Below are 12,502 nucleotides of genomic sequence, written 5' to 3'. Positions count from 1 at the left end.
ACACATATTTACATGAATAAAAAGTCATTAAACATTTCCAAGATCCTTGTACAAAGTATTAGTGTTAACATGAAACACTGGCAGAAAAAATATAACAATTTAAAAAATGTAAAATCAAAAACATTTCATTCATCTCCCCTGGTTAGCCTTAAACGGACCGCTACCTTAATAAAATTCATTATACAACACAAAGTTAAGGGGTCCGATGCTTTTTGTAAAAAGACTAATGCCTCCCTGGCATGTTCCTGTTTGGCTTTTTTTAAAACATTTACAAGAAATCTACGCCTGGGCATTGTAAAAAAAGGACAGAGTAAAACAAAGTGAAGGGAATCCTGCGGAGACCTGTTGTCGCAGCCGCAGGGTCCCTTCTGCTCAATTGATGTTGTGAAACCTGCTGGTGATGCCAAAATAAATGGGAGTAAGTTCAGTCTGAAACGGCACATCAGGAATCTATCCTGTGCGTTATGCATAAGGTACAAATAAGGCTCCATACCCTCCACGCTCTTCACCAGGTTGTGGGCCCTCACTGTCTTTTTAAACCCTTCGGCCTCAGCTCTGCGTTGGCTTTTCCGCTCTAGGAAAGTTTTCCCTACTTGCGTCTTGTGCTGGGCTACAATTGTTGCCGGGTTAGTGAAGAGGTTCCCAAAACCTAGTTCCTCTAGGGTATTCTTTACGTAATTGAGCCAGGGAATACGCATACATTTAGCCCTCTCTAAACAGTCCAATAGGATTTCTCTGCTGAGAGACGCATCAGGATTAACCCAGATTTTTAACCAGGCCACAATTGGCCTGAGTTTTACCAAGTCATCCAAGTATGGCCTCCCTAGTTCCCTGTGTGCTACAATTCCAGCAGTACTTGGTGGTGCCCTCAGGATGGATTTCAGATATTTATTTTCTTCCCGTTGGATTCTTGTGGTATTCGCAAAGCCCCATACTTCTGCCCCATAGATTACTTTGGAGCATGATACGGAGCTGTACAAATTCATCACCTGTTCCGGGCTCCATCTGCCTAGCCTCCTGCCATAGCTAGCTATTGCCCCGTTGGAGGCAATCATTTTACTACAACGCTCCTCCACCAGGGAATTAAACTGTAAGGCACCGTCAAAAGTTACACCAAGATAAGGAAACGTTTTGACCTCTTCTACTATGTGGCTGCCTATTGTGTAAGTAAATTTAGAGGAAGTTTTTTTACCAGCCAGGAGCACATACGATTTACCCAGGTTAACAGAAAGATCTAGGGCACCCATGAACTTAACAAATCCGTCAATCAAGATTTGCAAGCTCCTGGGTGTACGTGCAATCAGGACCGCGTCATCTGCGTAAAGCAGGACAGGAATATGACGCGACCCCACCCTTGGAGAATCTGCCTTTAGACCTAACAAAAACTGCTCCAAATTGTTAATGTAAAGGGAGAACAAAAAAGGGGCGAGAATGCAGCCTTGTCGGACTCCACTCATACAGGGAAAAGAGTCGGACAATCCCCCCTCCCTGTTAAATCGAACCTTAGCCGAGGTGTCACTATGCAGTTCCCTTAAGATGTTAATTAAACCGCTCTCAATCCCCATACTTGACATCATGTCCCACAGTTTTTCCCTGTTGACGTGGTCAATTGCCGCTGCCAAATCCATGAATCACATGTAGATTGATTCATCGCTGGCCAAGGTATATTTGGCGGTCAGCATATACAAGTTCAGGCATTGATCACTAGTGGACCTCCCTGTCCTGAATCCGTATTGAGTGTCCGAGAAGATGTTATTTTCTTCGGTCCAGTCGGGACAGTCTGTTGAGGATCGCCCTACCCAAGAGTTTAGCCGCTACATCAATCAGGGAGATAGGGCGATAGCACTTGGGATCGTCCCTATTACCCTTCTTAAAAATCGGTACAATAATCGCTTTGGACCAGGACGGTGGCAGACCACAGGTGATTGCAGTATTAATAACCCTAGTCATTAAAGGGGCCCATAGTTCTATGCTGCTCAGAAACAGGTCGGGGGGATTCCGTCAGGGCCCGGGGCTTTGTTTTTAGTCAGACCCTCTATCCCAGCAGTGATCTCCTTAATGGTAAATACAACCGATGAAGCCTGAGTTGGAGTTACAGGTAGCTCTACAAGAGTACCAGGCTCATGGTTATATAGACCCCTATAATGGGTGACCCACTGTTCTGGGAGGATGTTAGACCCTATCTCCGGTGTATCGTTTTCCTGGAAGGTCGGTTTATTGATAATTCTCCAGAAACCCGCTAGATCCTTTCTTTCCCCTGCTTCTCTTAGTTCAGCCCATGCTTCTGCCTGCAAAGCGAGTTTCCTCCTCTTGGTCTCTTTTTTGTATTTTTCCCTACACACCTTAATTTTTTGAGGGTCCCTTGGTTTAGATTTAAGGCAGCTTTTCAACTCCCTCAGTGCTTTGGAGCACTCTTTATCAAACCACCGGGGGTTATCGTGGTTCCTTATGGGCGCACTAGTTTTAAGTAGGCCATCGATCAGGTTAGCAATCTGATCGAATGCTTCCAGTAACCTTGATCCGTGGACTTCTGTGTCTAAACAGTCATTAATGGCCGATTTGCCCGCGTCCACCAGGGCTTTATAAAACTTTTCCCCGTCTATTTTGGACCATTTTAATCTCCTGCCTTGATCTGTTACCCTCTCCATGATTGTGCGATGTACTCTAATTCTAGAACCCGCCCTATACATCAGCTCCAAAACAAGTGGGTTATGGTCGCTGAAACTGTTCCATTCTATCCCTACACCAGTTATCTTATTTAGCAGGGATCTTGAGACCAGAATATAGTCTATGACGGATGAGCATCCCCTGCCCTTGAATGTGGGTGGGAGTGTGCCATCCTTCTGTGTGCCTATCATGTTAATAGTATGCTCAAGATCATACTTGAGCCGGAGCATACTGAGAGCTGACCCTGTCGGCGTATGGGAAAAATGCGGCCCCTTCTCCATGGGGCATTGGGACCAGTCTGTGTTTGTTTGGGCCAGTGCCGGACAAAGGTGGCAGTTAAAGTCTCCCATGACTAGCAGCGCGTATGACTGCCCCTTTTTCGGGACTGTTATTTCCTGACCCAACCTATAATCCAGTTCAGCTACTAGTGAGGTATGGTTTCCCGCTATCTCGTTGTTATAGATGTTGAATACAGTAAATCTTAGCCCCTTCCCGAAGAACCGAACTGCCTGAATCCCATGGGAGTGCCAATCTGGGGAAGACCAACTCCCCGGAAGGTCTAAATCTATGTAAATAGATAAACCACCCATGGCTCTCCCTGATCTGGATTTTTGCGCAGGTACAAAGAAACACTTATACCCCTGTAAGTGATAGTTATTCACCGGGGCCCATGTCTCCTGCACGCAGATTACATGGAATTTTCTAATGTAATCAAGCCACTCTTTGTTGTTAAATTAGCCTGCCAAACCTGCTATATTCCAAGAGATCAATCTCAATGCCTCACCACTCTGCTCTAGTCCCCCATGAGGCCTCGTTTGTATCTCCCGCTCTAACTCTTGCGTGTCCAGCCCATGTCCCCCTCCTATACATTCAATATCTATAACCCTGGGTCCATCTAGCGCAGACTTCCCGACACAACTCGGTGGAATTTGCTGTGCCAGGGGACTTTGCTCCTCCATCTCCTCTGCCAGAGCTCCTTTTTCCCCGTCTGCCAGGGGGACATTATCCATTTGTCAATCCACCCCCTCAAGGCCATTCAGACAGTTAAACCGGTTGAAAGTGTGAAAGGATGGCTCTGGGCGGCCAGATAGTGGCCTGGGGTTAAATTTGTGATGTCTCCCCCTCCGACCAACCCTCTCCCAGTTATCATAGATTTGGAACGGATGCACAGGAGCAGGGATAGGGGGAAAGAAGAAAGACACATGAAGGGTTTGAATGGTGGATTCCCTAGATCTGTTCTTTCCTTGACATATGTGAGAGACAGTACCGGCATCCCTGAAGCTCACCAATATGCAATCCCCTATTATGGATTTATATGTTCTCCCCACCCATGGCACCCTTCTAACCATTATGATTTCGTTATTTAGGTGTACCGGGAGGGGTCGGTTTGTGTTTAGCCACTTAATTACCCTGCTTTTTAGGGAACAAAAATCCTCGATTTCACCTACTTCAAGTGGGGGGACGCCCGCCATAACTACAGTGAAATCATTTGTCTCAGGGGGTAAATTAGGCCTACGTGGTCTAGGGGGCAGCTTCATTAGAGGAGTTGGTGTAGTGCTGTCTATGGGCTGCGCCAGGGGGACAGGGACTACGGGGGGAATGGGCCTATTGGAATTAGGGGACTTAGTTGGTACAGGATTAGTCCTCAGGGGTTGTGGAGGGGCCATGACATTCGTGGCCTGTGGGGGGACTGAGCTCGTTACACTATTTAGGGGCTGATGGGGGGCCGGTGGAGTGGGAATGAGCTCCGGTGACCTTCCTTGATGGCCAGCCGAGATTTTCATGCCACTTAATGTAGCCTCCAGGATGGTAAGTCTAATCTCGACCTTTTTGATACTCTCACTAATTGGTAGTAATAGTGACCTGAGCAGGAATTCCAGGTTACCAAGCGGGGCAACAGAAAGGGGGACATTAGCAATGTTATTTCCTGTGTCTTTTATCAGAACAGGGGCCAAGCCATCCTGTACAGTAGGTTTGGGGTGTAGTTCATCTGCTAGTCTCACAGTCGGTGTGGAGGGTTTTGATGACCTCCCAAAGTCAGAATGAGGGATTTTGGGTTTATTTTTGCTCTGTGTTCCCTTCGACTTCCTCCTGCGTTTGTTAGGGGGGGGCCCATGTACTCCTTGTACGGTGGCTGGCTTAGGTTTAGCTTTCCTAGCTTTCGGAGCTGGGGGGGGTTGAGAGACTAGATCAATGGTCACCCTACTAGGGCTTGGACTAATGGCTGGGGTTAGACTCATGAGTGGAACTGGTGGAGTGTTCGTACAATCCCTCAACAGGAGTGGGACATCATCTATTGAGATTGACTCTTCACTAGGCGTGGTGGGATATTCTCCAAGGGGTCTGTTTTTCAGGTTCTCTATAGAGCGTCTCCGCTCTGCCCTTAGCCGGGTTAAGGTACTCTCCTTGTCCCCATCCCCCACAGCCCGGGGAAAATAGTTCTATAAGGTCCTGTTTTTAACTCCACCCTGCTTCATGGGGGTACCCTCCCTTGCCGGAGACGGCATGTCAGCGGATGTTTAATGGTAGTCAGTGAGGGGCAATATCAGCAAATTGGGCCAGAGTTCAAATGACCAACACAAGAGGGTAGGCCCAGCCCAGCCTACTCCGGCCTATGACGGCCTCTCCCGGCGCGCTCCCGCGAAGCGGTAGCTCTAATCACCTTTATACACTGCCACAACCACCACGTGGGCAGATAGGCGGGGGGGCGTGGCCAGCGGGGAGAGCAGCCCAGGTGTGACCAATTGGGCGCGCAGGGACTCCTGGATGCTGGAGTTCCTGCCTCGATGCTCGCAGCCCCGCCGACGCACTCGCCTGCCCCGCGCTCCCCACAAGGGTTTCCTCAACGGCCAGCAGCTCCCAAAGTCAGTAAAGCGCTGCGGGACCCGCGAAGCGGGTCCGGCGAGGCGCTGGTCAAATCCTCAAGTGCAGAGGTGCACAGGCTTCCCACAGAGCGCCTAGGTCCCGAAACAGGTCGTCACAAAGAGCAGAGGGGTCCCAGATGGTGGTGTGCTGGATCCGCTTTTACTCCGTTGGCGGGGGGGGCGTGGCCATCGGGGAGAGCAGCCCAGGTGTGACCAATTGGGCGCGCAGGGACTCCTGGATGCTGGAGTCCCTGCCTCGATGCTCGCAGCCCCGCCGACGCACTCGCCTGCCCCGCGCTCCCCACAAGGGTTTCCTCAACAGCCAGCAGCTCCCAAAGTCAGCAAAGCGCTGCGGGACCCGCGAAGCGGGTCCGGCGAGGCGCTGGTCAAATCCTCAAGTGCAGAGGTGCACAGGCTTCCCACAGAGCGCCTAGGTCCCGAAACAGGTCGTCACAAAGAGCAGAGGGGTCACATATTTTTGCTTCCATGGAAAGGTGACAAAAATGAATATTGCACATTCTACACTGTCCTGTTCATGCCTCTTGGCATCAACTGAAAGAAAATGAAGTGAACAAATTTGGGGGGAGGTGGAGGGGGGTCTGAGATGCACAGATACTCTCGAACACAAAGATAGAATGGTGGTCTGATTCACACAAACATTTTTGCTCATAATAGTACAGGATCTATCACTGCTGTTAGATACTCACAAAATGTGATCTAGTAACCACAAATCTATTTATTCCTGCATAATAGTATGCCCAAATTGTGTTATAATAAGCAGCAGTAAATTACATTCAATGGGGTGGGTATAGGGCAGTTCAGGTTTTGTAACGCTTGAAAGATTACAAACCCTCCAAAAACTTAGTTTGTGACTATCCAAAACTTCACTCTGACCCTTTCTCACCCTGGAAATGGTTGAAGATTTACTCCTCAGCTGGTGTAAATCCCTTCCAAAGTGAAAAGGAGAAAAGAACACGAGCAAGCTTGACCTGTAACAGGCACAAGTTTATAGGCATACTACTGGGATGTTTTGTCAATTTCCTAAAGTCTTAAATCTACAAATGTGCAAAAGAGTACCTATAGAGGTGCAGATTTGTGTCTTTTTTGTGATTTGGATCCTACCAATTTTAGGAAGGTAGTGCTGGACTCACTGGTTCATTCCAGGACGATTCCAATCAGGCATCATCAGTGCTTAATTTGTAAAGCAAATGAGGGCCAAAGCTGTGCTCAGAAGCCCGTGGCAGAAGCTATTAAATGACGGTGAGCCGAATACCACGGCCACGTAGTCTGGACTCCACCTCCTGCCTCTTTCATCCACTACCAGACACCTTTTATCTCTCTCTTGCATGTTCCTGCTTTCTTCCTTTGTGGTTTTCCCCTCTTTCTTCAATCCTGCTTTCCTCTGTGTTTGTTTCTCCCTCTTTTCCTCTTGGTCAATGTCTGATGAGGAAAAATAAATGATAGTCCTGAAAAAATGTGTGCCCAACTAGCAACCACCAACTCAAATTAAACACTGGGTATCACTCAGAAACAAGTCCAAATACCTTCAGGTAGCTAAAAAGGCAGGGGTGAGGCAATCTGGGGAGACATGACCACATATTCAAAGCCAGTTGTATGCTTTGGTTTAAAGTTAAAGACATGGTTTTGTTTGGAAATGTACCTTTTATGTTGATCTGCCTACTCAACTCTACCTGAGCTACCTCTGAAACAAACTCATTCATTCATTCTCAATCAGTTTGGTGGATCAAACGGGAGACATCCCTTCATTCCTATAACAATTTTCAGTGGCTTTCCTTGGGTGAATGTTGTATTTTACACCTGACACCCAAATTATGGAATGCAATACCACACCAGTATGCTTCCAGTCCTCTCACCTGAAATATTGTAGCTGCTTTAGGACACACTTGTTCTCTGATAAACCTATCACTTTAAATACACGCAGGCAATTAGATGTCTAGCCCTTGGAGATGTTCTACTTTAAGAGACTATTTTATCTAGTTATGCATTGTTTTATTTTTGCATTCAAAGATGTATTTATATAGCAGTGGAACAGATACATTGTTCATAAGAAACTATAGCTATGTGGTGTTGAATTAACACTGAACCAAAGTGACCAGTTTGGTGTGGAGGTTGTGATGCAATTGAAGGCATATCATTGGTGTAAAATGACACATGTGTAAGTACATATTTATGAGAAATTAGACATACAAGATCAATATTATTTGTTGGTTTCAGGCGAGTCGGACAATAATCCCTCATGTCCTTATAAGGTCTTCTACAAAACCTTTTTCAGGCGTGCTGTAGGATTGCACTTTAATGGAAACTGTGAAGAAGCCCAAAGTTTCTAGGAGTGGAAGACACTGTCAGGCTATCACTGGAGAGTGGATTGGGTCAGCTGGTGAGATTCTCAGGATAAAATGTTATTTAAGCAGAGTTGAAAAATAAATTACCTGTTGTTTGCTTTACTTTACCATTCTTTCAAATTCATGTTTAAACAGGGTTGTGTTCTCAAAGCAGCAGTTTCTTCGAGAACTTCACGTTTCACAAATCTTTTAAAGGTCTACTGTTTTGATCTAAAAAGCTTCATAGTGATAAGGTGACGTAACAGATGTGTAATGTGCAATACAACAGTGCTTGTGTCATGCTGTAAAGACTTGTTGCCTTGTAGAGTAAGGAAAGACCAACCTGAAACTGAGCTCCACAGATTTTAAAAGGTAGTTTGGTTGCCAGTAGTGAAATAGATTCACATTTTAATACAAGAACTGTGTGCACAATACACCATGTATAGGGTCTATATAACTCCGAAGAAACTGGCAAAATTCTCAAATGTTGACTACAATTGCCCAAGGTGTGGCCTTCTGAGGGCAGACGATGTTCATATGTTTACGGATTGTCCTGAATTGGCGGACTATTGGGGGAAGATAAAGGAATTTTTGGAAGAAGTACTCTCAATGCCTATAGCACTTCCGAGGTCTACAGTTATGTTTGGGCTTGGTACGAATTATCAGGTGAATGACCTTCCCACTAAATTCGTATTCTTTATCATCCTCTTAGCAAGGCGCGAGATTTGTAGGGCATGGAAAGATCCAACCCCCCCTACCTTTGCTAATTGCCTGAGGCAGATTATGTTAACTTGTAAATCAGATGTGGCATGTGATCCCAGAAGTGAGACGAATGTTTGGGCAGCCTTGGTGGCATGGCAATCGCTATGATTGGTTTTCCAATGATTTGTCTGGAGCCCTGCTGGTTCCCCGTACTCCTAAGTAGCAAGGGGCGCACACAGATCGGCGAAAAGGAGTTTGGAGGGGAAGGTAGTGGCTGCTTGAGGGTACGGGCAAACCAACTTGCATCAGGCCAAAACTAACAAGGGTCGGTGCAGAATGGCCAGTAGTGCATGGAGGAGCCAGTGTCCCATCAAGAGTTCCATTTGTGATATATGAGGATTACCAAAAAAAAAAAAAAGAACTGTGTGCACCTAGGCGTGCTTCCTACTCAATACTTCATTGTTTAAGCCATGGAAGTGAGAATAAATGTGACCTAATAACATGTTATTTAGAGCATCTGTACTCATAAAGGTACAATCACACATTTATAACTACAGTGAAAGGTCAATTTTGAGTTCATTATCGCAGTTTATCAAAATTGATGAGAGAAAAGCACTTTTGACTGCCTTGCAGATTGCATGTAACAATTATTTTTCTCAGGGAAACAACTCTCCTAATGGTCACCGGAAGTCTTCAGTCTATTACCATAGTGCACAAATTTAACCCCATGCATCCTGATTCTTGTTAATACCTTTTGTTAAAACAAGTACACATTAAAAACTAGCATTACATAATCCATATATGCAGATGCGCAAGGTATAATCTATTTATTAGCATTGTCGTGGTAGAGGAGGGGCATCATATCTCACTCGAGGCTTCACCTCTTATGAGTTATGGGCCCTCCCCATACTCAACGGGGGTAATAAATAGGATATTTCACTTTGCACATTTGTATATATGATATATATGTTTACACTTGTAATTTTCCTCTGGCTGCTATATTGATCTAATGCTTTTCCTGCTGTGATTCCACACAAGACAACATCATTAATTGTTTTTTAATAGAATTTTGGATAGAATTTGCTGAATGTGTATGAAGTTCTCTACTAAGCAACATAGTGATGGTCAGTCTATTTCACGTCAAGAATTATATTTCTTAAATTGATGAAAATGTCTTAGAACATGCCCAATAATTTGAATTTAATGGCATAACATGCAGCATAATTTGCCTCGTTGGTGCAGAATTTAGTAAATCCTGACTCATAACATTTTGATGCCATTCTTATGACCCAAACCATAACCAGTAATTTTGATAGTTTTCAATGATCTGAGAAATAGAATACTCATGAAGACAACAACCTCTATGGAGAATTTTGCAGTGTTTCTGGACTTGGGACATCCAGGGCAACAGCTTGATAATGTTCTTGTATTTATATTTTAATTTTAAGCGTTCAATATTCCTAATTTGATCTTCATTATGCAAACAGACATGGAGAGGTAGACGTGCCGATAAGTAGCTCTGATTATCTTAAAAACAATATGTATAGGTGCACTAAATGGTAAAGGTAAAAGTGAGTTAGATTACTTCATGGAATTCTTTAGAAAAAAGATCTCACTGAGATCCAAATCACATTGTATCTAACATGCATATTAATGTTTACCAGGATTTAAACAAATAGGTGATGTCTGATAAACAAAGATTCTTCTTCTGCAAACTGCTCTAGCTATTATTACAATCCACAACAAATATGCCGAATATTGAAGAAATCCATGTAGATGTTGAATGGGTATATTTTTACTTTTATACCTTTATATTAGCCGTAAAAAATCAGGCGAGGAACACATTTCCTATGTATGGAGATTCTATACTAAATAGTGGGTTAGACACCTGAGTGGCAGACTATTACTTCATGTGCCTAGAATACTAATTTCCAATGTTTACGTTGACAGCAAGTAGACTCTACTGGAATAAAGCAGCTGATGTACTCTACAGATTTAAACATACATGAAAGAATCACAAATAAGTTTAAAAGCATTGTGTTGTGGTAGCCTGAAGAAATATACTTCGCTAATATTAAATGTAGGTAAAGATAAACAATACATTTTAAGCACTTTGTTTTTCCACCCACGGTCACGTGATGCTTACCTCCATTAGCGATTTGTGCATGTTCTTGAGATCCACCAGGTTGAGGTTACCAATGAAAGGCAGCGGGGCGGGTCCAGGGGGCATTCCGAGCACTGACTTTTTAGAGTCATTCCAAAAATAAAATAAAAGTACTATACAAGTGACTAAGCACAGCAGAGAGCTGGTGCTCATGCTTTGTAGAAGAAAGTTTAGGACAGACATGGTTGGCAAACAGAGGACTCCACTGTGTGCGTGACCAGCCGCTGAGTGTGGTAACCTTACCTGGGCAGCCTTTATATAAAGGCACATTCCATCCTCCTAGAAACGCCCTAATCCTAACAGACCACATACTTAACTATTTCAGCATGAAAGCACCCAACAGCACTGAATGCCTGAATGGTGTTGGCAGGCTGGCGACACCACACATTGGATGGATTTAAGCCCAGATCCTTGTACTGGGGTGAATGTATGACATTGTTCTACATTCTGCCCATCAACTGTGTTTTTTGCAATTGACACCACACATTGTGGCTGGAAGACTTCACCAGACCACTAGTCTTTCTGCTTTTCTAGTGCAGTCCAGTTGGAGACTGCCTCTGCTGGGGTCAATCAATCAATCAATCAGGGGTATGTAAAGTGTGGCTACTCACCCATGAGGGTTTCAAGGCGCTTAAGGGTCTCAGCGGAACATAATTTGCTCTTTCCAAGATCGCATTGTCCATGTGGAGCTGCTGCTGGGCTGGTGCAGATACAGCCTGATTTCACCTGGCTCAAATCCCTGTCCCTCAGAGAGCACTGATGGAGTGTGGTGAACAAAAAAATTCCCCAATATGCAAAGGAAGGCTCAAAAGGCGAGGCATCAGTTCACTGCACCACATGCAGCAGGCTTTTTTGGCTGCTCGCTTTTCTGTTTCTCTGGTGCCAGTCAGATAGTCACTATAAGTGTTGGCTAGCGTAGGGGTAAAAATTACTATTCCCACTCCAGAAAGTGCAACAGCAGGGAAAGTGTTGGATAGAGTAGGGTAAAAATAACTTACTAACAATTAAAACATTTTTTAAAAATAAATAAACATTTTATTATTAAATAACAATAACTTAATTAATAATACCAATAAATAATTACTTACAAATAATTACCAATTATTAATTAATTAACAATTACATTTAGATTAAATACAATTAAATAATCATTATAAAAATGAATTACCAAGTAATAATTACATAACAAATAATTAATTTTGAATACCCCAAAACTATCATTATTAAAAATATTTAGCAATAAAAAATTAATTAACAATACATTATTGATAAATTCCAATAAATAATAATTAATTAACATTAATTACCAATAATTAATTAATGAACAATAAATTAATTTCCAAAACAAAAACAATAATTATTAACAAAGTATTACCAATTAATTAATTAACAATAAATTAATGATCAATACTCAACAATAAAATAAATAATTACTTAATTACAATTAAATTACTTCCCACCCTATTCCCCTATAAACCCACAACCCGCTAGGGAACTAAAACGCAAAATTTACTTAAAAATAATGACTAATTCTTAATTATTATAAAATTAATTTACTAAAATTAAATTACTTACACCCTATTCCCCTATAAACTCACAACCCTCTACGGTACTAAAACGCATAATTTACTTTAAAAAACATTACTAACTCTAAAACTAGTACAATAATTAACAACAAATATAAACACAGACATATAAAATACATAATAAAATACATAACACTAATATAAATATCGATATTAGTAACCAATATTTTTGCTATC

The 12,502-nt window shown here is 43.2% G+C and overlaps 1 protein-coding gene across 1 annotated transcript in view; it reads right to left on the bottom strand.

Moving 5' to 3' along the window:
* Nucleotides 1–10,941, bottom strand: part of LOC147684724 (cytochrome P450 2K1-like) — a 60,797-nt gene extending 49,856 nt beyond the window's left edge. Inside the window, exon 1 of the mRNA XM_086940566.1 lies at nt 10,722–10,941. Coding sequence (XP_086796692.1) covers nt 10,722–10,922 — 201 coding nt within the window. The 5' untranslated portion in view covers nt 10,923–10,941. The remainder of the gene's footprint in view (nt 1–10,721) is intronic.
* Nucleotides 10,942–12,502: the final 1,561 nt, after the last annotated feature.

This window comes from Lissotriton vulgaris, chromosome 10, assembly GCF_964263255.1.
Source record: "Lissotriton vulgaris chromosome 10, aLisVul1.2, whole genome shotgun sequence".
Taxonomy (NCBI): domain Eukaryota; kingdom Metazoa; phylum Chordata; class Amphibia; order Caudata; family Salamandridae; genus Lissotriton; species Lissotriton vulgaris.
Note: the sequence above shows the minus strand (reverse complement) of the source record. Positions and strands in the feature narration are given on the sequence as shown.